This window comes from Patiria miniata, unplaced genomic scaffold, assembly GCF_015706575.1.
Source record: "Patiria miniata isolate m_02_andy unplaced genomic scaffold, ASM1570657v1 HiC_scaffold_6, whole genome shotgun sequence".
Lineage (NCBI taxonomy): Eukaryota > Metazoa > Echinodermata > Asteroidea > Valvatida > Asterinidae > Patiria > Patiria miniata.
Genome location: NW_024037073.1, coordinates 2,571,195 through 2,597,095, shown reverse-complemented (window position 1 = coordinate 2,597,095; position 25,901 = coordinate 2,571,195). Strand labels below are relative to the sequence as shown.

Genomic DNA, 25,901 nt, shown 5'->3' with positions numbered 1-25,901 from the left:
GAGTGCACTTTAAAGTACAAAATTGGCTTTGGGCAAATCCAAAAGTTTTTTTAATGATTTGGAATGGACTCCAACATTAACCATCCGAAAGGCCATGGAAAACCTCTGAAATATCATAAATGGAATACAGTGCAACATCATCTTTGTAAATTCTCTCAAACGTGATGATTTACCAGACAAACTTAATTTTGTATGAAGCCCGGGAAGGGACAGGGTGGAAATGTTTTTGTAATTTGCTAATTCGTTCCCACCAATTGCTAACTCATTCCCACGAATTACTAATTCGTTCGCACGAATAGCTAACTCGTTCCCACGAATTACTAATACGTTCCCACGAATTGCTAACTCGTCTCCACAAATTGCTATTTCGTTTGTATGAATTGCTATTTCGTTTTCACGAATTGCTAAATCGTTCGCACGATTTACTATTTCGTTCCCACGATTTTTCTAATTCGTAGGAACGAATTGCTAACTCATGGATCCGGGAACGCGTTGGTAATTCGTGGGAACGAGTTGGTAATTCGTGTGAGCGAATTAGCAATTCGTGCGAATGAAATAGCAATTCGTGCGAACGAGTTAGCAATACCTGCGAATGAATTAGTAATTTCTGCGAACGAAATAACAATTCGTGTTAACGAGTTAGCAATTCATGCGAACGGCTTAGCAATTCGTGCGAACGAATTAGTAATTCATGGGAATGAATTAGCAAATTACAAAAAACATTTCCAACCTGTCCCTTCCCGGGCTTCATAATATTGAATTGTCTGGAATCAATTTTGGAGTAGGGGATAGATTTGTTGCCACTAGGCACTGGTACCTAAAAAAAACCCAGAATCCCTGTTCCATTTCAAAGTATGGTTTGTATTATTATACTCGATTCCAAGCTACAATTTGCCAAGCCTAGTACAAAACTGGACTGAACCCATCCCTTTTGGGAGACAAATGTGGTGAATACATGTAGTCTAAAACATGAATTTAAAGTCCAATTGTAACATCACCCTCTGCCATCCTGGTACCTAGTGCACACTCTTTTTGTGATAGCCGTTGACGATCATGTAGCGGGAGAAGAAGATGTAGAGAACACGGAACCAGACAAACTGACTGGCGTGGGCACGCATTGCTCGCTGAAACAGAGAAAATACATGACACACAAGGCATTATTATCTGAATAACAGCACGACAGAGTTTATGAAACAGTTGATGACACTAACCCATTTGTACCTGTAGTATGATTGTATAACATTGTACTTTTTCTGAAGAATCCATAAAACCACATAGTGCTATGGCAGTTTCAGGCGGTACAGTGAGTTATGGGCTCTGTGCACAAGTACCCCTCCAACGGCCAGAAAATTATTCAAAGTTATTGGGTTCGGGGATTAGTCTGGGAGACCATCGAAAGAAAAATTTGAACGCATTTGCGCGCTGACGACGCCTGACGCTCACGCGAAGATGCTGTGGCTAATAGCTTTGGCACAGAAAGTCGTGCGCACACCCTGTGTATCCCGTCCAAGGGGCTCTCAAAAGTGGTAAAAAAGCGCCCGCATTTGCTGACACATGGAGCCCTTAGGACGGTTTGGGGCAGTATAAAGACTAATGGGTTAATCCTACACGGAAAAATCACAACCCATGCAGCTTCAGTCCATTTTTGAAGTTTTATTATTTCCCTTTGAATTTCAAGTATAGTGTGTATTTATTTTTCTAAATGTGTTTTGGTGCTTATATTTCTTTCCTGATAAAGCTGATAGTATACAAATATTGAATCCTTTGAGTGGTGAAGTAAAACTAGCCTCCCGAGGTGATCCATGGACATTCTATATTCCCAAGGCTTTGCCTCGGGAAAATAGAATGCTCCATGGATCACCTCTGGAGGCTAGTTTTACTTTTCCAAGAGATAAAGCATTCAATATTTGTTTTATAACACTTCACCCACAGATTCTGCTTGGTTTTAATATTTTAAATTATTTAAATCTGAACACAATTAAAGTTCACTTTCAATACAAAATTGGTGGGAAATATATTTCTCTCTTCCAAACCACCCCTTCATGAAGTGTTTGAACCCAACTCTGTCGCGCGCTCTTTTGGAAACAACACGCGCTACGCGCAACGCTCAAACCAGCATGCATTTGCACACAAATACCGCGCCATGGTACAGTACTTTGGTAATGCTAATGGTATAGTGGTTGCTAATGGTATAGTACTTTTGGCCGTGCACTGAAAGACAGCAAAAATAGAAAGTACCATGTGACTCGCTCTCGGCCAATCAAGACACAGAATCTGTGGGTGAGGTGTTATAAAAGAAAATATTCAACAAGACAAGGAAAGCCTAGTAAAGCTGGTCCCAAAGCACACACAATTCTATTCCATTGCTCGAGAATGGTTTATTCACTGGTCTTTTCATGCATCCGGTGTACACAACGGGCCAGACTTAGACCATTCAGTGGCATTAAAGGGTAATCCTGTATGATAGCACTGCCCGGCTCTCTTCACCAGCTTACAACTAGTCTTCTATGTCACAAGTGACAGTCAATCAGTCAGATAGGTTAGTCAGTGACACAGGTACGTAGAGGGCACTAGGCTGGCCCTCTGGAACCAGCAAAAATAATGGTCAACTTTCCAGTCAGAGTGGTTATTGTTCTTTGTACAAATGTTTTTAAAAATGACGCCATATTTAGTCATTAAAACTGAAGCACTCACACATTTTGTGGCTAAAATAGTGTCAATTACGAATTAATAAAAATTCACGTCGCAAGTCAATCACAAGACAAATTACAAGTTAAGTCACAGGACTGGCTGACTTATAATTGACATGTGATGAATTGTCACAGGATTAAAATGGAACCGAATACTGTGGCTGAGTCCACGCATAAGTGGTTGACACCTACCTGAGCTATCCAAACATCACTAGGCCCAGCCAGGAACATGTGTCTGTGAAGCAGCATGCTGAAGGGGAGATCAAGGAAAGACAGGTACTTCCTGAGAATGGAGACACTCTGAAGGAAGTACAACTTGGTACCTGCAACAATACAGGGAGTTATCAGTAAACTAATGATTGGGAAGATCTAGGAAAGACAGGTACTTCCTAAGGATGGAGACACTCTGAAGGAAGTACAACTTGGTACCTGCAACAACAGAGGGAGTTATCAGTAAACTAATGATTGGGAAGATCTAGGAATGACAGGTACTTCCTAAGGATGGAGACACTCTGAAGGAAGTACAACTTGGTACCTGCAACAATACAGGGAGTTATCAGTAAACTAATGATTGGGAAGATCTAGGAAAGACAGGTACTTCCTAAGGATGGAGACACTCTGAAGGAAGTACAACTTGGTACCTGCAACAACAGAGGGAGTTATCAGTAAACTAATGATTGGGAAGATCTAGGAAAGACAGGTACTTCCTAAGGATGGAGACACTCTGAAGGAAGTATAACTTGGTACCTGCAACAACAGAGGGATTTATCAGTAAATTAATGATTGGGAAGATCTAGGAATGACAGGTACTTCCTAAGGATGGAGACACTCTGAAGGAAGTACAACTTGGTACCTGCAACAACAGAGGGATTTATCAGTAATTTAATGATTGGGAAGATCTAGGAATGACAGGTACTTCCTAAGGATGGAGACACTCTGAAGGAAGTACAACTTGGTACCTGCAACAACAGAGGGATTTATCAGTAATTTAATGATTGGGAAGATCTAGGAATGACAGGTACTTCCTAAGGATGGAGACACTCTGAAGGAAGTACAACTTGGTACCTGCAACAACAGAGGGATTTATCAGTAATTTAATGATTGGGAAGATCTAGGAATGACAGGTACTTCCTAAGGATGGAGACACTCTGAAGGAAGTACAACTTGGTACCTGCAACAACAGAGGGATTTATCAGTAATTTAATGATTGGGAAGATCTAGGAATGACAGGTACTTCCTAAGGATGGAGACACTCTGAAGGAAGTACAACTTGGTACCTGCAACAACAGAGGGATTTATCAGTAATTTAATGATTGGGAAGATCTAGGAATGACAGGTACTTCCTAAGGATGGAGACACTCTGAAGGAAGTACAACTTGGTACCTGCAACAACAGAGGGATTTATCAGTAATTTAATGATTGGGAAGATCTAGGAATGACAGGTACTTCCTAAGGATGGAGACACTCTGAAGGAAGTACAACTTGGTACCTGCAACAACAGAGGGAGTTATCAGTAAATTAATGATTGGGAAGATCTTGGAATAACAGGTGCTTCCTAAGGATGGAGACACTCTGAAGGAAGTACAACTTGGTACCTGCAACAATACAGGGAGGTATCAATAAAGTAATGATTGGGAAGATCTAGGAAAGACAGGTACTTCCTAAGGATGGAGACACTCTGAAGGAAGTATAATTTGGTGCCTCCAACAACAAAGGGAGTTATCACTAATTAATTATTGAGAGGATCTAGGAATGACAGGTGCTTCCCAAGGATGGAGACACTCTGAAGGAAGTATAATTTGGTGCTTGTAACAACACGGTTACAAAGAAGTTTGTAACAAACAAATGATAGGGAAATATAGAAAGACAGATGCAGCTACACTATTGTGGAAGAGCGCCCCCATGTGACAAAATTATGAAAAATATTAGTACTTTGGGAATGTACATGTACATATGTATGTACATGTGTATGGCCAAAAACAAGAATATGAACAGTGTCGCACTTGTTTGTTACCACCGACCACTAAATTGCCAAGGGCGGGTCCAGAACACAATTGAGGGGGGCCCCCAAAAAATGTTGGTCCCCCCAAAAATGGGTCAAAAAATTTACGGCGTGAAGTTCCGGGCCCGCTTAAGGGCCCCCAATTTTGTTTTGGATTCTAGATGCTCTGTGGTGCGATCTGAGGCAATTTCTGACCACTTAACCCCCCCACCCCCCGATCCGCCCTTGTAAATGTGCCTTGAAGAAACTGATTCCCCAAATGTCACACTCTGCAGTTGAGGTTTTTTCTTTCCAATTACAACAACTCCCCTATTCTTTTGATTTTTTGGCCACTCCTATGAATGGGATTGATTTAACCTCAAAAGTGGGTCAGAAAATACAATTCTTATGTGTGTCGCTTTAACTCTGAAGAAGAAATCACATACCAACTACCCACAAAAAAACCTTGCATTTACTGTGCGTGCATCATGGGTGATAAGATGGCAGACGCTGCTTCAATACACAAAAATTGTCAGCCAGTCCAGTAAGTATGGAAGTCAGTGTTGGTGACCCAATCCAACAAAATGAGTCATAAGTTGCCAGAGCTACTCTTTCTTTAGTAACAGGCCTTATTATAAGTCATTCATAATGGTATCAATAGGATGTATACTTATTTACCCATATAATATCGGCATAACTATTAAAATGATGACCTATGTGAGAAAGTAAAAAAAAAAACATTTATCTTACAAATATCTTATTTCATTGGATCTAACCACATTACATCTATCATGTTGGCCAAACCTACATGTTACAAAGCTTACCTTTGGGTAGCTTATGTGATTCCATCAGGGTCCTGAAATAAAGAAACGAGAAATTAGCTGTGAACAGCGCAGAATAGATCTGGTGGGTAGACTTTGAACACTGCAAAACATTGTCTCAAAATCTGAGATTTTAAAGGGGTTGATATGGAGTATGCTACAGACCAATCCAGGCACATAGTAGCTGTTAACTCATGGTGATCTCCAGTAATTGCAGAAGCATAATATGCCAACTCACTTTTCTAGGCAAATATCCTGCAGCCGATTTCACGAAACATGGCATAACTTACGCCATGCATAGGACTTTAATATGCACCAAATTTATTTTGCAGCTGCCCAATAAACTTACGATCAGTCTCAAAAAATTTGGCGTACCGGTACCTGTGCAACATTTTTTATTTATTTATTTATTTATTTATTTATTTCTGATCTTTTACCAGGGTAGCCCGTTCACAAAATAATGTGGTCTTCCACGGGGCCCTGAGCATATAATTTAAAATTAATAAAACAAAACTAACAATTTAAAGGATTAAAAGTGTATAAAACTATCAAAACAAATAGGAAATAAGATCATATAAAACTATAACCGTTAAATAATAATCATTAAATAAAAGAAACATGAACGGGTTTAACATAAACAATATAAATGTGTATATGAAAACGACGATAGACAAAAGTGCAGATTAAGAAGTTTAATTTAAGAATAAGATCACAAAATAAGTCCTACTTGCAAATACAAACAAAAAACAAGTTAAAAAAAACTATTGTAAATAATAAAAACAGTAAAAATGAGTACATGCATCCCTAACATGCTAAAAACAAAAACAAAACACGCAAGCAAGCCAACAAACAAATGAACAAGCACCCAACCAACCAAACAAACAAACAAACAAACAAACAGCCCTAACAACCCAACAAACAAACAAACAATCCAACAAACGCCCCCCCCCCAAAAAAAAAAGAAGAAGAAGAAGAAGAAGAAGAAAATTGTAAGTGATAAAAACAATAAAATTGAGTACACTTAACATGCTAAAAAAAAATACAATTAAAACAATAATTTGAAGCAACCTAAACTGTTAAAAAGTTAAGTTTCATTACTGACTTAAAAGAACCAATTGAGGCTGCTGAACGTGTTTCTTTATTTAAACTATTCCAGACAGTAGCCCCAGCAACAAAAGGACTATGCTTCAAGCATTCTGATCTATATTTAGGAATGAACAGGGTGTCCTCAGTTGCTTGTCTGGTGGAGTGATGGTGCATGTCAGATATTTTAATGAAATCTTCTGTCAGGTAGGTAGGGGCAAGATTGTTGGTACATTTGTACATGAGTACTGCTCGCAGGTAGTTAAATCGTTTTGGTATCGGCATCCAGCCTAGTGTATTAAATAATTCACTTGAAGGAGTATCGTACCCTTTACCTAGAATTAATCTGGCAGCACGTTTTTGGAGTTTAAACAGCTTGTCTGTGTGCATGTTGAATCTTTCTGACCAGATTTGCGAGCAGTAATCAAAATGGGGTAAGATAAACGCATTATAAAGTAATTTGACAGAGTCAGCCGGAATATATGGTTTCACCCGGCGAATAATACCCAATTTTGCTTGCACAGTACTCACAACCTTGTCTATCTGATCAGTCCATTTCATCTCATCATCAATGATCACCCCTAGACATTTGGTTTTATGAACTCTTTTCAGAACAATGTCATTTACCTCCACTCTGAAATCGACGACGTCTTTGAGTTTTGCTCTAGATCCTATGATCATCACATTGGTTTTATCATAATTTAAAACAAGACGATTTGTATTCAGCCAGCTAGAGATCTGCATCAAGGCAACAGATAATTTGTGTTCGACATCCGCAGTCGTCTTGCCATTAACTGTGGCAATTTTTAATAATCTAACCATCTCGGACAAGGATAATAACAGCAGATACGACAGCTGTTAGCGTATTATTTTGTTTGGTCATAAAACAGTCGAAGAATCACCGCCACCTGCCATTTTAAAAAAAATTCGTCCGACTTTCGTTGCAATCGTGCTGCAACTCTAAAAATTCTGTCACAAGTAAAATGGCAATTCATTTATCTCAAACACAAAGCTGTGAGTGTCTTATATCAACCTTGACATTATTACAGTTGTGCAATGCTAGGCTCCACGATGATCATGATTTGGTAGGTTTTTTTTTGTGATAAATGCAAATGATCCTAATTGCACACGTGGGTAGGGGTGGCAACAGTACCTAGGCTTTGCCTGAATGAGTTTGTATCAAATCATTGCCGAAACACATTCATATAATTTGACAGTTACAAACCCTTAAACTGTTTTTCTTTTTGGTACGTGATTGTTGGTTCTTCATATTTAGAGCTGACATATGACCTATGAACTATGACCCTTGGTTTCTTCCCATACCTGACAGCTGTGTAGCAAGATATATGATTCTTGTGACCACTGATGCCTGAACCATCAAACGTGAAGATCTGGGAAAACAAGGTGAAATGTGTTTCTCCTTTTTAGAATACAGGTTTAAAATTTAAAGCCAACTTCTTCATCCTAAACTCTTGAAGACTCTGTCAATTTTACTTAAAATGAAATGTGGAAGGAAAAGTCAATTGTTTTTCTCTTTGTTTCATTTTTCGGGAAGTCGGGAACATAAAACACCAACTAACATTTGCAGTTATCAAAAAGACACCACCTAAAACAATGTGGCAGTAGCCCCTTCCAATATTTCCAGAAATAAACTGCACATCCTCTTTTTTGATATGTTTAGCAAATTGGATTCAGTAGCTTCGTATGTGTTATATAATGCCAGATCTGAGCCACAGTGTTTTGATATGTCACTTCTAGAGTAGGCCCTATAACCGGATTTGTAAAATAACTTTTTTACTTGGGTTATGATCGTTGATTTATCACTTGTCTTTTTAAGTGTCAGATTTTTTTTTTCTTGTCTCGGGTTATTGTTGGGTATAAAGCGAGGTACATTTTCTTTCTTGTCATCATTTCAATATTTCCCCTCTACTATAATTTCCAGTCCTATAAAAAAACAACTGTAGGCCTGTCTAGTTTTAAGTGCATCTGTATAATGTTACTTTTGTATTGGTAATTTTATATTTTGTTTGCGTGCAATTTATCGTATTTTCTTTTGTAGTATGTGTAGTTTATATTTTAGGACCTAAAGCCTGAGTTTTGTGTAAATTCCTTTTTTTTTAGAAAAGAAAAAAGAAACTCCTCTTTGCTTCTAAGTCTTTAACTTTGGAAAATCTTATTTCAATTGGATACAAGTCAATAACAGATGATGAATATTGTTGCCGTTTTGGGCAGGAGTTCTACATGTCACTTGGTGGTAGGTCGGTCTGGCCCATTGTGTAGAAAAGACTTCAAATGAAGAGCCATTCTGAACAAACCCAGTACAATTTTGTGCACTCTGGGACCAGCTTAACAAGGCTTGCCTTGCATTGTTGTCCTTTTAGGGAATAACAGTGTTTACATCTTTACTGTGTGATGACTGGGCTGGGGAATAAACAGCGGCCATCCCCCAACCTGGTCATTATCATGCAGTAAAGACTGGGTCCTCACACTGTTATTGCAGTTAACAAAAACCTTTTTATTGAAATAAACAGCTAAAATGCTCCAATTTTTTTACTTGTCTTTTGGCGAAATTTTCAGATCTTTCGTATTTTGTATTATGTTTATTTTAGCTTGTGCATGGTACCCTGTCTCTTCAATGCGTTGTTATTATCACTCTAACCCAGGTTGGACGACATCTTCATTGCATTATGACTGACGTCCAGGGCATGAACTTCTACTGCCACAGTGGAAACAAATTACAACAATATTTATTAATACTACTTCACTGTAAACCAACACGGCAGAGAATGAGCATAATTATGTCAGTGTTGTACTCAAGTCCATCACAAGTCCGGTCAAAGGTAATCACAGGTCCTTTGACAAGTCTAGCCAAGAGTAACAGGGGATGAACGATAAACCAAGGAATACTTGTGCCATTGTTTATTTGAACAGCTTGTAACTTGACTTGAGCCTGGAGGACTTGAGACGGAGTTTGTGAGAGCTTGAAATGGAATCTCACCGTATCGATATCATGTTTCTTGGTATGGTTTAGGACGTGCTCCCCCACGACATCAGAGTCCCAGAAAATATCCGGGTTGTCTTGCAACTTCCTGAAAAAAAAACAAGGAAAGAATTTTGACATGCTTATTTTTTCTTTTCCCTCAAGTCTTAAAAGTATGCCAAAACACAAGGTAGTTTAGCCTTCTATTAAGTATGAAATTAAGTCCGAAAACTTGACAGTGTGGTCTTTGGGATGTGACTTTCTGGACAGAATGGTTTGTTGAAAATGTCCAAGTTAAAAGGACTTGGACTTGAGTCCAAGTGCGAGTCCTTTTGTGTCTAAACACTCAGATTAGGGCACACTTTGCCAGAATGGCAGAACATGAGTCAATAAAATTGACTCCAGTCAAGTCAATAGATATCACATTGGTTATGGTATTGGTTACGGTATCACATTCGACTCACATGCCATGATATTGGGTTCTTACCCAAATGGGGAACATGGTGCTTGTGTTCTTGTGCAAGACACTTTACTACAATTGTCTCTCTCCACCCAGGAGTATAAATGGGTATCTGTGAAGGTAGAGACTACAATCCATAAATCTCGAGCTGCTGCAAAAACTGGTCTCATGGCCTGATGAACAGGGGTAATAATTGTAAAGCTCTTTGAGACCTTGGGTATAGAGCTATATAAGCACCACATGATTTTTACAAATGTATAATACACTAACAAGGTAGAGTAAAGCCCTGTCAAGCCGAGTCAAATTCTGGCTCAAGCCAATTTGTGTTAGAGCTTTTAGCACTGGTATATTTTATCTTCAAGCAAAAATCCTGATTGGTCGAACCATAGCAACAACAGTGTGGCATTATCCCACCATTGCACAGCCCATACCACACTCTGCCTACGCGCTATACTAATAAGATGCACGCACCATTCCTGCTGCACGCACATGTAATAGGACAATCAATGAAAAGTTTGTGTACAGTGTGCTCATTCCATCTTTACTGTGCATCAAGTTTAATTGAAGATAAATTTGTTATCCCACTCCGTGTTCCACACATGCTTGTGAATGTGTTCCACTCGGGCTTAAACAGTAATCCCTCTTTTGCGTTAGTCCTTCCACCCTGCAATTTTTGTTTTCTCTACATGTTATTTCTGTACCACTGTCATTTGAACAAGGTCTTGTTAAGGCCGAAACATCAGGCCCTCTCAATCTGTTTGTTTTGTGTATTTTAGGTCAATCCAGTCAGTAAGCAGTTTGCAGCAGTTCTATTCATTTTCATGTTTAATGGATTCCTGATATCACTCAGGGGTAAATACAATGAAGTAAAATGTAGTTCAAGAGCTAATGGGTTGAAGACTCAGTGATGATGAGCCTCTGACTCAATCGAGTCATCATCTGAAAGTTACTCGACTAACGCAAGTAAAGTGGACTCTGACTCGAGATTCGAATCTGACTCGAGTTGAGTCAGACTCAACATGCCGAGATCTGGAACATGCTGAGTTCAACCAAATTCACCCTTAATAGGAATAAGCCTGTTCCTTACTCATTATTCACCACAGTGACTTTCTCTGAGTTGTTCAATCCTAGGATGTTGCAGCTAGCTACGAGTTCTTTCTCTCTGACTTCACCATGCTTATAGTAATCACCTGCAAGGGGGTGGGAGGGGGTGGAACAGTGGGTGATGGGGGGTAAGAAACAAGAATACAAAAGCCTTTTGAAGTTTACATTTTGATATGTTATCCTTGTGGCTTTAAACCCTCGTCCTATGAAATTTATAAATCCTCCTTTTGCATCATCCAAGGAGTATGTACCTCGGTCATGCTGTAAATTTAGGGACCAAAGTGTGACATTTTCCTGTCCCTGTTACCTCTGAACTCTGTAATTTGCCATTCAAATGTCACTAACAATGACTTCAAACTATTTTTATTTTTATTTGTTGGGTAGGTGTCATTTGCTTGACATGATCACTCTTGGAGCAAGAATACACCAAGGAGTGCATCCAGAATTACTAAATCATAGATGTCAGATGCAACAGGGACAGGAAAAAAAGTAAACTCCAAATTTATAGAATGACCAGATGATAAATATAATACAGATTTTGATACATGTATCAGGTACTCCTACTACCCCCCAAAATATATACAACACCTGAAGAGATCTCCAACTGTAAGCCCATAAATCATGTTTGAATAATACAGCTGTCGCCTCACTGAAGGACATTTTTTTGAAAGTCAAACCACAAAAAACTTGTCAAAGGTTGAAAGGTTTAAATCGATGTAAAGGTAGCAATGTTTCTGTGTCGGAGAAGTAAATGGGGGCGTTGGTGACCTTGCAATTCTGAAATGCCTTTGACAAAAAGTTATTATTCTGAGCCAGACAGGGGCAGGAACTTTACTGAAACTTTTTCCCCAATTTTTCAATTGTATGAAGACAGTCAGTTGTGGGTGCAGTTTTGTGTGTGCAGAACTCGTGCTTGTCAATTCAGGAATAAAATTGAGTTAGCTGTCTTGTTCAAAAACTGGTAAATTTTATTGTCTGTAGAATGATCTTAAAAATGGGAAAACGTAAAGAATTTTAATGCGTAACTTCCAACTCAGTTGAAATTACTACATTTTTTTTCTCAGAAACTGAACTAATTACAGCCATCACTGTCGAATCACAATTAGTATTATCTTTATTTAAATCACATAAAAGTACTTGTAAAAATACCATTTTAAAGAGAATAATGGTTAAATCAAAATCTAGTCTGAAAAATCACTTTTGTCTGTCAACTTTTGAACTGTTGTTCACAATTTTAAGAATTCTTGAAAACTGTCTGAAACTAAAATGTCTTTTAATCCGTTTAAATTTTATTTGGTAACATATGTAAAACCCTGTAACATTTTTAGAATTTTGTTTATTCACAACCTTTATTGGGGTATTTATTACGATTCAGCAATTCTCCATGGTATTTTTGTTAAATAAAATTGATGGTAATGTTTCAAAAAGCAGAAATAAACTTCGTCTAGAATGAAAAACACGCACTAATTTTGTACAGAGGAAAAAATAACGCATTTTGAATGAAAAACACGCACCAACTTTGCAGAGAGGGGAAAAAAAAAGCCAAAATATAAAACAAAAACAAAAAAGTCAAGGCCAGTAGCGTATCCAGCTTTTGATGTGGGGGGGGGGGGGGGGCACCCGCACCGAAATGTAGACATGTTTTTTTTCTCTGGACACTTGGCCTTCGTAAAATCTAAAAAGGGGGGGGGGGGGTTGGTAACCCATCTTCCAAATGGGGGCGCTCTTCAAAACTGACCATTATATTATGCATACTGGAGGTTTTTTAGCTCTTTTCTTTTTTGGGGTTGATGTAAGAACTCTCTAGAACCATTTATGGAAATTTTTACTGAAAAAATATCTTTCAGAAAAATCAACCGGGGAGTGCCCCCCTTCCCCCCCCCCCCCCCTTCTGGATACGCCACTAGTCAAGGCAAATGAAGTATTGATTCTTGTTCTACATGGCTTTTAAAATATTAAGCAACTACACGTTTATGCTGGGGAGTTGATCAGGTAAAGGCCATATCAATCAACAAGGCAGATATAAATTATTGACTTCTTGTTAAGGGCATCTATCGTATTGGCCTTAATGGATAGTGAGAACCGGTCCAAGGATCGAAAATCAGCCAGAAAATCAGCCGTAGGAGCATCACAATATGTACATGTATATAATTTATGATGCCAACACCAAATAAGCATAAATTTTGTACATGTTATTTCCAGTTCTTTTGAAAAAAGGTAAAAGAAAATGAACATTACAAAAATTTGACAGAAACAAAATAACAAATAAATAGAGACCCCAAAAAACCCACACCATGAAAACAAACAAAATGAAGCAAACCAAACTTTACTGAAACTTTTTTCCCAATTGTTCAATTGTATGAAGACAGTCAGCTGTGGGTGCAATTTTGTGTGTGCAGAACTCATGCTTGTCAATTCAGGAACAAGGTGGTTCTCGAACTATGCGTCTCGCCTGTTTGAAATGAGACCAATTTTACACAGCCTACTATACAACTTGACCTCAGATGACCTTTGACCTTGGTATGTGACCTTTGACATCATTATCAAATGAAGGTTGCCATGTTGCATCTTTGACCCAAGTTTGGTTCCAATTGGACTTCAACTTTTGCAACGAGACAATTTTTTCGAAACTTTTACAAAAATTCCACAAAGACATACGGACATACATGTAGATACGGACAGACATAGTGATTGCATGGTCTCTTTCCTGAACTTCATGCGGGCGAGACAATAAAATTGAGATAGCTGTCTTGTTCAAAAACTGGTAAATTTTTTTTTTTGTAGATTGATTTTAAAAATGGGAAAAAGCAAAGAATTTTGATGAGTAAACTTCCAACTCAGTTGAAATTACTACTTTTCTTCTCAGACACTGTTTGAACTAATTGCTGCCATCACTGTCTAATCACAATTAGTATTATCTTTATTGAAATCACATACATGTACAAAATAACATTTGTAAGAGATTAACGGTCGAGTCAAAATCTACAGTCTGAAAACTTGATTAAAAAATTACTTTTCTCTACATTTTGAATTTAATAGTAAGATTAATCCGTTCAATTGTTTTTTTTTGTAACTTATGTAAACCTTGTCACATTTTAGTATATTTTTTTTAAAGTCACCATCAAGTTTTTATGGCATTTTTTACGGTTAAACAATACTCCATGCCATTTTTAAAAATAAAATTGATGGTAATGTCTGAGAAAAAAAAATCAAATTCCTTTGAAATGAAAAACACGCACTAATTTTGAACAGAAAAAAAAACCCGGATTTTAAATGAAAAACACGCACCAACTTTGCACAGAGCGAGAGAGAGATACAAAAAAGACAAAACATAAAACAAAACAAAAAAGTCAAGGCAAATGAAGTATTGATTCTACACCGCTCGTAAAATATTAAGCAACTAGTAAAAAGTCAATGCAAATGAAGTATTAAGTATTAAGCAACTACACGTTTATGCTGGGGAGTTGATCAGGTAAAGGCCATATCAATCAGCAAGGCAGATACCAATTATTGACTTCTTGTTAAGGGCATGAGAACCGGTCCAAGGATAGAAAATCAGTCATCTCAGCATTACAATACTTATATAATTTTTAATGCCAACACCAAATAAAGATAATTACATTGTAATGCAATTTTTTTACATTATCCTTATTTTCTCGTTATTGTCACCAAGCTGAAAAGCATAAGAGGCTTAAAATCGTAAATAAACTGGGACAAAAAGTGGGTCGGTGACAATTAATTCTCACTAGCGATTTACATGCAACCATCGAGCTCGTGTAACTGGACTAGCTGCTATGTGCTAAATGGCAAAACTGTGTGCACCAATATTATTTCCAGTTCTTTTGGAAAAAGAGGAAAAGAAAGTGAATATTAAATAAATTTAATAGAAACAAAATAACAAATAAAGACCCAACAACACCCACAAAATCAAACAAAATGAAGCACACCAAACAAAATGAGACGAAAACAAAGAGCAAAACAAAACAAAACACAATTTGAAGATATGGGATATTTGGATTTTTTTGTTCTGAATAAATCTATAAATGTAATTTGAAGTTTCATTATCAGGGCATGTGATCACTGGACAATAAGAAAGGCCTCCATTGATTAATGAGACCTGCTGCAAAAAAATTATATGCCTATTGCGACAAAAAGTGAAATGTCACGTTAGCTACATTTGAAGGAAAATGGCACAAATTACTTAAATATCATTTTATGATACAGTACACATCACAATTCACAAGGTTAATTACATTGTTATGCAACATTTACATTCTCCTTATTGTAACTAAGCTGATAAAGCATTAGAGGCTTAAAAATTGCAAATAATCTGGGGAAAAAAGTGGGTCAGTGACAATTAATTCTCACTAGCAATTTACATGCAACCATCGAGCTCTTATAAACTGGACTGGCTGCTACATACATGTATGCTAAATGGCAAATGCCTTGTCGAAGTAACTGATCTGCCATCATGTTCTAATATATTTTTCACTTATAAAGATTATTTCACTTATGGAGTTTGGCCAATTCTAGGAATGGGATTGTTTAAAGGGAATGTACATCATTGGCTTTCGCTGTAATTTTCAGAAATGAACTAGTTCAGGGGTTAGCATAATAGATCATAATATTGTTACTCAGACATGTTTGAAGTGTTGTGTCCAAAAATGCTGGAAAAACCAAAAAAACCCCAAAATGTTCAAGTAGTCTGGTTCCCCGACTCCACTAAAGATGAAATGGATCAATTTATAGATGCCAGAAATTGTAAGGTAAAGGAACCAGTCTAGCTGGCCTGAACCCGGTCATGAACATGTTACCAATAGCAAACACAATTTGGACTGAAACAAATGGTAAATTTGGAGCAGAAGTTGAAAAACCGTTGGAAATATATACAAAAATACCATTTTCTTAAAATGACTTCACACCAGGTACCATAATTTTACAGGATGCTTTAGACTGTCATTTACCAACATACTAGTAAGGTTTTTTGTAAAAACTTGGTAGGTTTATTTTTCAATGTTTGCAAATGTTGTATTTTCCCTTTAAATCTCACAAACTAGTCTTAGGGTTGCGGCACATATAGGACGATAAAATTCCATGACCTTTTCCATGGCTTTTCCATTACCAAATTATGAAAATCCATGACCTAGTTCATCAAAATGCAGATCAAAACTGTAAAACTTGTTCCGTGAAAAGTGCTCAACAGAAACAGAAAAACAACAAAAACAGCAATGTCTTTCGCAATCAAAACACTTGTATTAGCGAAATTTGTTGATTTTTGATGCTTAAAAATTTGTCCTCACAAAATTCCATGATTTTTGTCATATTTCCAGGCCTGGAAATTGAAAAAATTCTGTGACTTTCCCAGGTACCCAGTAGTCTGAAAATACAATTCTTGTCTTCCCTGCCTTAACTTTTTAACTTACGAAGTCCAATACCAACCCGCCAAAAAAACTTGTGCTTTACTGCATGTGCATAATAAGAGACCCAAGATGACGGACACTGCTTCAAATGCGTGGGCAATGTCAGCCAGTCCAGTTAGCATTGAGGTCAGTACATCCAACACACAGTCTGGAGCAGACGGCAGCCTTTGTAAAGTGTTGGCTGAAAGCATAACAACAGTGTCAGAAAGTTTCGCTACATTTACCACATTAAACGTTGTTCTCATTTTTGATAAAACCTCGAGGGGTATCTTTGTACCTTCTACGCCTGGTTTCCACTTCATTGATAATTTCGGGATGGAGGCCTTTGCAAGTTTAATATGCGGTAATTTGACATTTCACCGTGTAGATGAAGTTATCAACAGGTCCGTGTTCAGGCAAGGACTGCTATTCGTGTCGTGCCTGATAAGACTGCTGATTTACAGCATGCTATGCTCAGAAATGGTACAGCACAAGCTAAGCCATGTCTTAGAAAGCATTTGTTTGACCATCATGCAGAATTTTAAACAAATACGCCAGAAAACAGCCACATGCAAATGAATGTTGTGAAGAAAAAAAAATTGACATACGGTGAAATTACATTACTATACAACTAAAAGTGCAAGGAGCACTTCCAAGTGTACAGCAAACACCACCAAATCAAAGTATCTGATAATAAAAATGCCCTCTTATTTATACACCCATTAGTAGCTGCACCACTCCAAACCTCTCTGCCTACCGTAACTCCTTGTACCACTCCAAAACCGCCTGAGCATTAATCAGTGAATAAACATAATATCTACAATGTAGTACAGTTGCTAATGGGTAAATATCTTGTTTCTTTCATTTACATATACCAAAGCTAATTTGTAGAAACAAAAGTAGGGCAAAATTATTGCTTGCAATCAATAGCAGCACCGTAGCCGGGGGTGGGGGGGGGGGGGTGGGGGGGGTGGGGAGGGGGCTGATGTTGGGAGAAGGGGAGCACACGCCCCCCATAAAAACAATTGTCATCCCCCTGAAAATGTACTAGTTCTCTAAAAGACCATGGTTAATGGGTTCAACAGAAATTGCCCGCCCCCCTCTCCTCCCTATAGTGAGAACCCTGGCTATCCCACTGATCAATAGACACTCTCATTTTTCCCCAGTAAATCATGTATAGATCTCACTGACCTTACACACTAATGGAAGACCAATCACAAGACTTCCTGTTGCCTTGGTTACCATATGATACCATATAATATACAAAAAAGTTAATAGAAATCACCCCGGTCTGAAGTGGAGCGCATATAGATGAAGAGAAAATTGTTCACAGCTCATATTGATTGTGGTACGCAAGGACCCTTCACGTATGATATCAAAGCTTAAGAGAGAGTTTTCTTGAAATCAAAAAGTGGTCGGTTATTGTTCACAGCATCAGCAGTAAATTTAACTTCTGTTTGATAAGTTGCCAAAAAATCATGGCTGGCATTTTAATGAAAGTGGGCTTGATTTTGCTCATTTTGAGCCCAAAATGGAGCTTGTTCGTGTACATGCAAGCAACGAGCGTGTTACCGAATCACTGTGAAACACTGCAAGCTGGGGCTTGCCCTGAAGGGTGGACGGCACGAGGAAACTTCTGCTACAAAACCCTAGATGGCATTCATAGCTACGCAGATGCTACAACGACAGCGTGCACAGATATCGGCGGCTGGCTCCCCGCACCAAACACGCCGGAGGAAAACGCATTCCTCCTCAGCATGTCGGTGCCTGAGCCTACTGCCGAAGGGGTCTGGCTCAACTGCAACGACTTGGAGACGGAAGGAGACTGGAAATGTCTTGACGGAGGGAGACAGGTCCCTGGCCATTACTGGGGAACCGGCGAGCCCAACAATGCAGCCGATAATGAGAACTGTGCGGTGATAGAGCATAACGATGGGCGCTGGCATGACGTGTACTGTGATTACAAGCACTACTCTGTTGTGTGCAAGCGTTCGGCTCCGGGTGTGCTCTCCATTGAAGCTTGAAATCTTCGCCCCTCAATTCAGCACATCCTTGCACCTAGACTTAATAAATGTGCTTGGGTGAAGTTGTGGGTCGGAAAAAATACCTCATGACATACACGTCCTGACTTTGAACCAACTCTAAAAGTAATTCACTCGCAGATTTTACCAAATAATTGTACTGTAAATGAACCATGGAACCCTGAACTGAATTGTTGTTTCTAGCTGGAATGGACAGCGGCCAACATTTGTTAATCCTACATCCATCCTTCAACTCCATGTTATTGAAAACTGAGCAGTGCACTAAGGTTTGTACATTTTGACAAAAGTTTAAATTACAAATTGGAAAACGTTTGTCTGCAGATAGTATAAATGTTATTTGTAAGTTACAAGAATGGTGCACACAAAATTGAGTTTACTGCATGTGCATCATAAGAGACCCAAGATGACAGACACTGCTTCAAATGCGTGGGCAATGTTAGCCAGTCCAGTTAGCATTGAGGTCAGTACATCCAACACAGTCTGGAGCAGACAACCAAACAGTTTTGGCTGAAAGCACATCAACAGTGCCAGAAAGTTTCGCTACATTTACCAAATTAGACGAGGTTCTCGTCCTTGATAAAATCTCGAGGGGTATCTTTGTACCTTCTACGCCTGGTTTCTACTTCATTGATTATTTCAGAAGGGAGGCTTCGCAAGTTTAATATGCGATTATTTGACATTTCACCGTGTAGATGAAGTTATCAATATGTCCGTGTTCGGGCAATGACTACGTGCCTGAAAAAACTGCTGATTTACAGCACGCTCTCCTCAGAAAATTTACAGCACAAGCTAAGCCATGTCGTTTAAAGCATTTATTTGACCATCGTGCAGAATTTTTACCTACATGTAATATGTTAGAAAACAGCACATGCAAATGGATGTTGTGAAAAAAAAAAATTGACATGAACGTTTAAATGACATTACTGTACAACTTGCAAGGAACACTTACAAATTTACAGAAAACACCACCAAATTAAAATATCTGTAATAAAAATGCCTCTTATTTAACCTATTAGTCATTGCACCCTTCCAAACCTCCCTGCCTACCGTCTTACTTACCAAAACTAATTTGCACTGTAACAAAAGTAGGGCAAATTATAACTTCCAATCAATACACTAATTTTTTTCCCGAACTTTTATACACAGATCTCTCACTGACCTTGCACACTAATGGAAGACCAATCACAAGACCTCCTGTTGCCTTGGTTACCATATAATACCATATAATATGCGAATAGTCAATAGAAATCACCCCGGTCTGAGGTGGAGTACATATACGAAGAGAAAATTGTTCACAGCTCATATTGATTGTGGTACGCAAGGATCCTTCACGTGTGATATCATAGCTTGAGAGAGAGTTTTCTTGAGAACATCAAAAAGTGGTCAGTGATTGTTCACAGTATCAGCAATAAATTTGACTTCTGTTTGATAAGTTGCCCAAAAGATCATGGCTGGCATTTTGATGAAAGTGGGCTTGATTTTGCTCATTTTGAGCCCAAAATGGAGCTTGTTCGTGTACATGCAAGCAACGGGCAAGTTTGCGCATCGCTGTGAAACACTACAAGTTGGGGCTTGCCCTGAAGGGTGGACGGCACGAGGAAACCACTGCTACAAAACCCTAGATGGCATTCATAGCTACGCAGCCGCTACTACAACAGCTTGCACCGATATCGGCGGCTGGCTCCCCACACCAAACACGCCAGAGGAGAACGCATTCATCCTCAGCATGTCGGTGCCTACTGCCGAAGGGGTCTGGCTAAACTGCAACGACTTGGAGACAGAAGGAGCCTGGACATGTCTTGACGGAGGGAAACAGGTCCGTGACCGTTACTGGGGAACCGGCGAGCCCAACAACGCAGCCGGTAATGAGAACTGTGCGGTGATAGAGCATAACGACGGGCGCTGGCACGATGTGTACTGCAATTACAAGCACTACTCTGTTGTGTGCAAGCGTTCGGCTCCGGGTGTGCTCTCAATTGAAGCTTGAAATCTTCGCCCCCCCCCCCAAAAAAAAAATCAGCCCATCCTTGCACCGGGACTTAATAAATGTGCTTGGGTGAAGGTTTGGGTCATAAAAAAATACCTCATGACATACATGTACTGACTTTGAACCAACTCCAAAAGTTCACTTGCTGATTTTACCAAAATACACGTGTACTATGAATGAACCATGGAACCTTGAACTGAATTGTTATTTCTAGCTGGGAATGGGCAGGGGTCAACATTTGTTAAGTCTACATCTACAGTGTATCCTTCAACTCCATGTTGTTGAAAACTGAGCAGTGCAAAGGTTTGTACATTTTGACAAATAAAACATTGGAAAAACTTTGTCTGCGGACAATATACAAAGTCACAAGAATGGTGCACCGGAACTACACATCTGAGTGACTACAGTCCCTGGTGCATGGAAACTGATGAGCACAAAAGAAATCTGCTCAGCAAAATTTAATCACCAACCGAAATCTAATTCAATGTACATTGTATGTTGCATGTGACAGGATCTCAGGTAATAGCCGCTTAGCACAAAACGTTTGGCAAGCAATGTTTTTTCTTCGAATGCTCCATGAAATTAGGCACTAAAATATACAAGTTTGATTCAGTGTGATCTTTGTGATAATTATGTAACAGTTAATTTAAATTTTTTGATGTATTTCATTTTAGAAGAAAAATTAAACCGTGGTCTAACAAGTTAGTATTAATTAATTGAAAATACACCATAAAGAAATACTGTCTGTGCTCTTCAAATTATTACTTTTTCCTGATGAATTTCAACTTAAAATTAACAATGTCTTATATACTTTTAAGAAAAATCTACTATTTTTTTCCTACTTTTTACCTTGTTTTTGCGCCAGCAACCTTCTGAGAGAAAAAAAAACATGCTTGTGTCTTGGGTTTATTTTGCGCTCAAACAGGTCTGCCATGTATTGCACTGGTTTTCCGTCCCTACATTGTTGATTTTGATACAGGGCAGAATCAATAATTTGGGAACCAATTTACACTGCGAGAACCAATATTGTTAGCAAATATTTCCAAATTTGTAAGCTTATTATTCCATAACTTAACACAATATGGGCAAATTTTTTGTTTGATGTGCATTAGAAATAGCAAAAAAAAAAAAAATTAACTTAAATTTTAGTTTAAAAAAATTGAATATCATGGACAGTGACTATTCTTTGTGATGTAGACTATTTTTTTTTTTTTTAAACTACATGTACTACACATATTCTGTGTTGAAAGTAATGTATTTTCAGAATGGTTTGTGGAAAACTAAACTGTATGACAGATGCTCTAGAGTTTGCTTTTTGAAAGAGTATTTTCCATCCATGTAAACGTATTACATGTACCTTGTACATTTGTACATTATAGCAATGTGATTATGTTTTGTATCAATGTTACAGCCACATAAGGCCAAAAAAAATAAATACTCGGTCTCTGGTCAGACCAAAGTTCCGGAATGGATGCGGCGACGTGGCTTTTTTTTTTTTTTGGCTTTTTTTTTTTTTCAAGCTTGGATTGTACAGACAAGGTGGGGTACTATTTTGCTTTTTTTGGTGTCCTCATGTACATTGGTGTCCTCCATAATTTGCCTTGGTGCCCTTGATCATTTGCCTTGGTGCAATTTCCCATTCCTTGGTGCTCTTTGGTAAAAAAAATTGAGGAGGTGCGGAAATAGAGGAGCTACCGCGGAACATTTTGGAAAAAAAAGAGATTGACGCACATGATTAAAATCGACGCGCGTGCTGACCAGAGACCAAGTTATTTTTTTTTTTGGCCTAAAACACAGAATTCCAAAATACAGTCAAGTACTGCAATCTGCAGTCTGGACTACCCCGTAACCATGAAAAGGTTTTAAATCAGGAATTCTGTATTGAAATGGCACATTTTTATTTCTTAATATTGGGTTTAGCCCTGCCCCAATGTAATTTTTTTCATATTAACTAAACTCCTTAGGCAGAAAATCGATGTGTCTGTTTTCGTTGTGTGTATTGCGTGGTACATTTACAACTTGCGTATCGGTGATGGTAGTCTGAAAATTCATGCATACCGTACGTATTTCTCTGCACACTTGACGAACATAAAAGCTCAAATAGAGAGCATTAGTTTTTCGAGTAGAAAAATCAACTCTCAATTACATTTTGGATTAGTTTTGGCAAAGTACACATTTTACAGAATAAACATTGACAAGATTTAACTTCTCAATAAAATACACAGGGTATGAATATTCAATGTTTTATTAACAGAAAATTAAAAACTCGTTTGCAGGTCTCGTTTGTTTCAAAAAAACATTTACTTACAAACTGCTTCCTTTTTAGACCAACCATTAATGTTTATCTTTTTACCCCACCAATTCATCATTCTTTAAGTTGCAGGCAACAAATTCCATGAGCATTGAATGCGTCATCCGTTTAAATTGCTACCTGAAGCATATATGTACAATGTCAACGGATAACGCAGTAAGGACAATGCAATGCTCAATACGGACACATGGACGTATGCGCGTTACTTACATGTATCAAACAACTGATTTTCACGCAGTGCCCACTATGCGTAACGCATGATGGACACATGGATTTTCGGCCTTATGCTGTCAAAAAAACATGCAAGTAATTTCTACGAGCATGCACGAAAAAAATCAGGAGCTTTTTCAGGTGGGACTCGAACCCACAACCTCCTGCTTACTAGTGCAGACATCTTAACCACTCAGGTACAATTTGTAAAAAGAAATTTTATTTTGAAATACGATACCCCATCTCTTTGAATATTTTCAGAACATAATTGTAATCATTTTTTGGGAAAGTTTTGATGCAGGAAAGTTTGGTTTTTTTGTTCTGGAGATTAAAGATCGATTCCCATTACAGTATTAATGTCATTCAGTTTTGTGGTTTATTTAGCAAAATTATGTTTTTTGTAACGAGGATTTTTGGGTGGGACTCTCCTGGAAAAGAATGCAGCCCTTGTAAGTGGAAAAAAAGATTGAGGAACATTTCGAGGTTTATTTGAAGAGGCCAAACACTTTACCCACTTCCATGACTTCAGAGAAAACTGACTGAGTACATGTAAATCAAATTTTCACTTTGGGAAAAAAAATCCTTCAAACCACCCTCCAGTGAGTCCCTTAAGAAAGTTACATTCTAAACAAGAAGGAAATTCTGCTGGAACTTTACTGACAGAAAAAGTTGATCTTTTTAAGTTGCCAATACATTCAAAATTATTACGGAACATGTGGAAGATTTGTATATCTCATTGTGCTCATGGTTAAATGGAATGTAGAATTATATAAAAATGAAATAATTTCCACTGACTTTTGTGAAATCTCTTTTTTTTTTTAAATACCCGATCGATTATGAATATGTTTTGTTCAGTTCATGACTGACTTTTACTTCGTGTTTGTATGGCCAGCCGCCCCGCGCGCCTGACAAACGTCATGAACTAAATGCATATTCCTAATCTTGCCCAAGCGCGCCCGCATAATGCACACATTACAACGCGGCCGCCATTTTGAAATCGCATGGAGGAACATTTTTTGGGACGATATTCGTGGGAGATGATGACTGAAAGTCGTCTTTTGGCCAGATAGATAAAGATTTTTATATAAAAGAACGTTTTTTCAAAAAAGTATGAGTTACTCTACGACTAGGAACCTTAACTTTGGAAATTTCTGTCCTGGATGAGAAGATAATCTCGATCAAAATCGCTACATCAGAGTTAAGCGTTTAGGGGAGCATTGGCTGTCTGGCCATACTACAGAGCTTGCGATAGTAGTATAGTCGTGTTCCCTAACATGGCGCACTTCGAAGCTAATATCCAACTTTCCTCGTGTAGTGTTGCCAAATCTCTTTGTTGATAAACCTCAAATTCATGCAGTGAAATACTGGTACTTTTACCTTTTTAATGCTTGCTATTTAACCTCTGTGAACAATTTCGGTTTCATAAAATTTAATCCAAAATGCAAAAACGGTCGCGTCCGGAAATTGGGCACAAATTGGCGGAGTGTTCCCTAACGTGGCGCACTTGAATAAATCTCGGAAAATTCCAAATTAACATTTAAGAATTTCTGTAAACTTGATAAATTCTGATAAATCATTATTATCTTTACCTACAAACATAGCCAGATGTTTGTCAGAAAATTATTTTCTTATTTTTCGGGGCATTTTTAAAGGGTTCACTTTGCACTTGAAAATAAAATCGGAAAATCACGCCAAAATTATTTTTTCTTTTAAGTAGTGAGTTTGTAACGGGTTAATAAACTTGCGATTTATGAACGGGAGTGTTTAGAACTTGATGAAATTTCACTTTCTGTGAAATTTCAGTTAAAACTTTTGCTCTAGCTAGGCGCTACAGGCGAAAAATCAAAGTGCACCACGTTAGGGGCCGCTACTCCTAGAACTATGAGGCTCCGCATGAGCGGAGCCTCATAGATCAAGAAGCCCGCAAAATTGCCTGCAGCACAAAACACTAATAAAGTACAAAAACGTCCATCAAAATGCAGCCATTTCACACAGAACTGCTGCACAGTTTGCCCCTATACTCCGTACTTTATCTCTTGACATACTCACGTATCTTGTGCGGAACTAACATAGGTGGATTCTGTCGGTTTTTAGGCCAAAATGATGAAAAATATGCCCTTTCCGCACTGAGCCAACCTGACACTTGAAACGTGCACGCATATGATCGAGCGATGATTTTCGGTTCGCTCGGAGCGCGCCGCGGGGGGTACGGTACAAGCGAAATGATGTGCATGCGTACAAGTGCATGTACTGTACCCCCCGCGGCGCGCTCCGAGCGAACTGAAAATCATCGCTCGATCATAATGCGTGCACGTTTCAAGTGTCAGGTTGGCTCAGTGCGGAAAGGGCATATTTTTCATCATTTTGGCCTAAAAACCGACAGAATCCACCTATGTTAGTTCACGCGGAGCCTCATAGTTCTAGGAGTAAGGGGCCGCGCCACGTTAGGGTATATCAACAATACTGACTACTGTCATGACTGTACGGCCAGATGCAGTCGGGCTAGAACTGGCCTCATGACCATTCTGTATGCTATGCTAACCTGTTGACAAACACAAAAGATACACTTGCGTGTTCGGTTCTCGCGCCAGCTGCAGAATCGTGGGTGCAAAGAACATGCACTCGTCGTCCGGATGGGCTGTTACTACCAACACATTCTTGGCTTTGCCGTTCTTCTTCTCAGGCTTCTTACGACGCAGGGCCAGGTAATAGATAACGAGAGAAATAGCTGTGTAAGGCAAGAAGAAATACGCGAAACCACTCGCAGCAGCGGCCATGTTGAGTTTTGAAGTTCCTGCCACAGAAATTGTAAAATTTACAGAGGGCGCAATTC

The 25,901-nt window shown here is 38.5% G+C and overlaps 2 protein-coding genes across 2 annotated transcripts; one reads left to right on the top strand and one right to left on the bottom strand.

Moving 5' to 3' along the window:
- Positions 1-706: 706 nt before the first annotated feature.
- LOC119743093 (N-acetylglucosaminyl-phosphatidylinositol de-N-acetylase-like) lies at positions 707-25,872 on the bottom strand. The gene is made up of 7 exons (XM_038219444.1): positions 25,611-25,872; positions 11,103-11,205; positions 9,574-9,664; positions 7,899-7,966; positions 5,496-5,527; positions 2,883-3,013; positions 707-1,124 (listed from the first exon to the last, which is right to left on the bottom strand). The coding sequence occupies exons 1-7, from the start codon at positions 25,843-25,845 to the stop codon at positions 1,017-1,019; spliced, it is 768 nt and encodes a 255-aa protein (XP_038075372.1). The 5' UTR covers positions 25,846-25,872; the 3' UTR covers positions 707-1,016.
- Positions 19,717-21,086, top strand: LOC119743094 (perlucin-like protein). Its single transcript, XM_038219445.1, has one exon. The coding sequence runs from the start codon at positions 20,008-20,010 to the stop codon at positions 20,545-20,547; it is 540 nt and encodes a 179-aa protein (XP_038075373.1). The 5' UTR covers positions 19,717-20,007; the 3' UTR covers positions 20,548-21,086.
- Positions 25,873-25,901: the final 29 nt, after the last annotated feature.

What these genes read in the sequence shown, in the direction of transcription:
- LOC119743093 (XM_038219444.1), bottom strand. Translation starts at nt 25,845, where the DNA reads ATGGCCGCTGCTGCGAGTGGTTTCGCGTATTTCTTCTTGCCTTACACA. An exon ending in AGAAACATGATATCGATACG is followed by an intron (nt 7,967 to 9,573) that starts GTGAGATTCCAT and finishes TTGTTTTCCCAG; the next exon opens with ATCTTCACGTTTGATGGTTC. An exon ending in GTGATGTTTGGATAGCTCAG is followed by an intron (nt 1,125 to 2,882) that starts GTAGGTGTCAAC and finishes TCTCTGTTTCAG; the next exon opens with CGAGCAATGCGTGCCCACGC.
- LOC119743094 (XM_038219445.1), top strand. Translation starts at nt 20,008, where the DNA reads ATGGCTGGCATTTTGATGAAAGTGGGCTTGATTTTGCTCATTTTGAGC.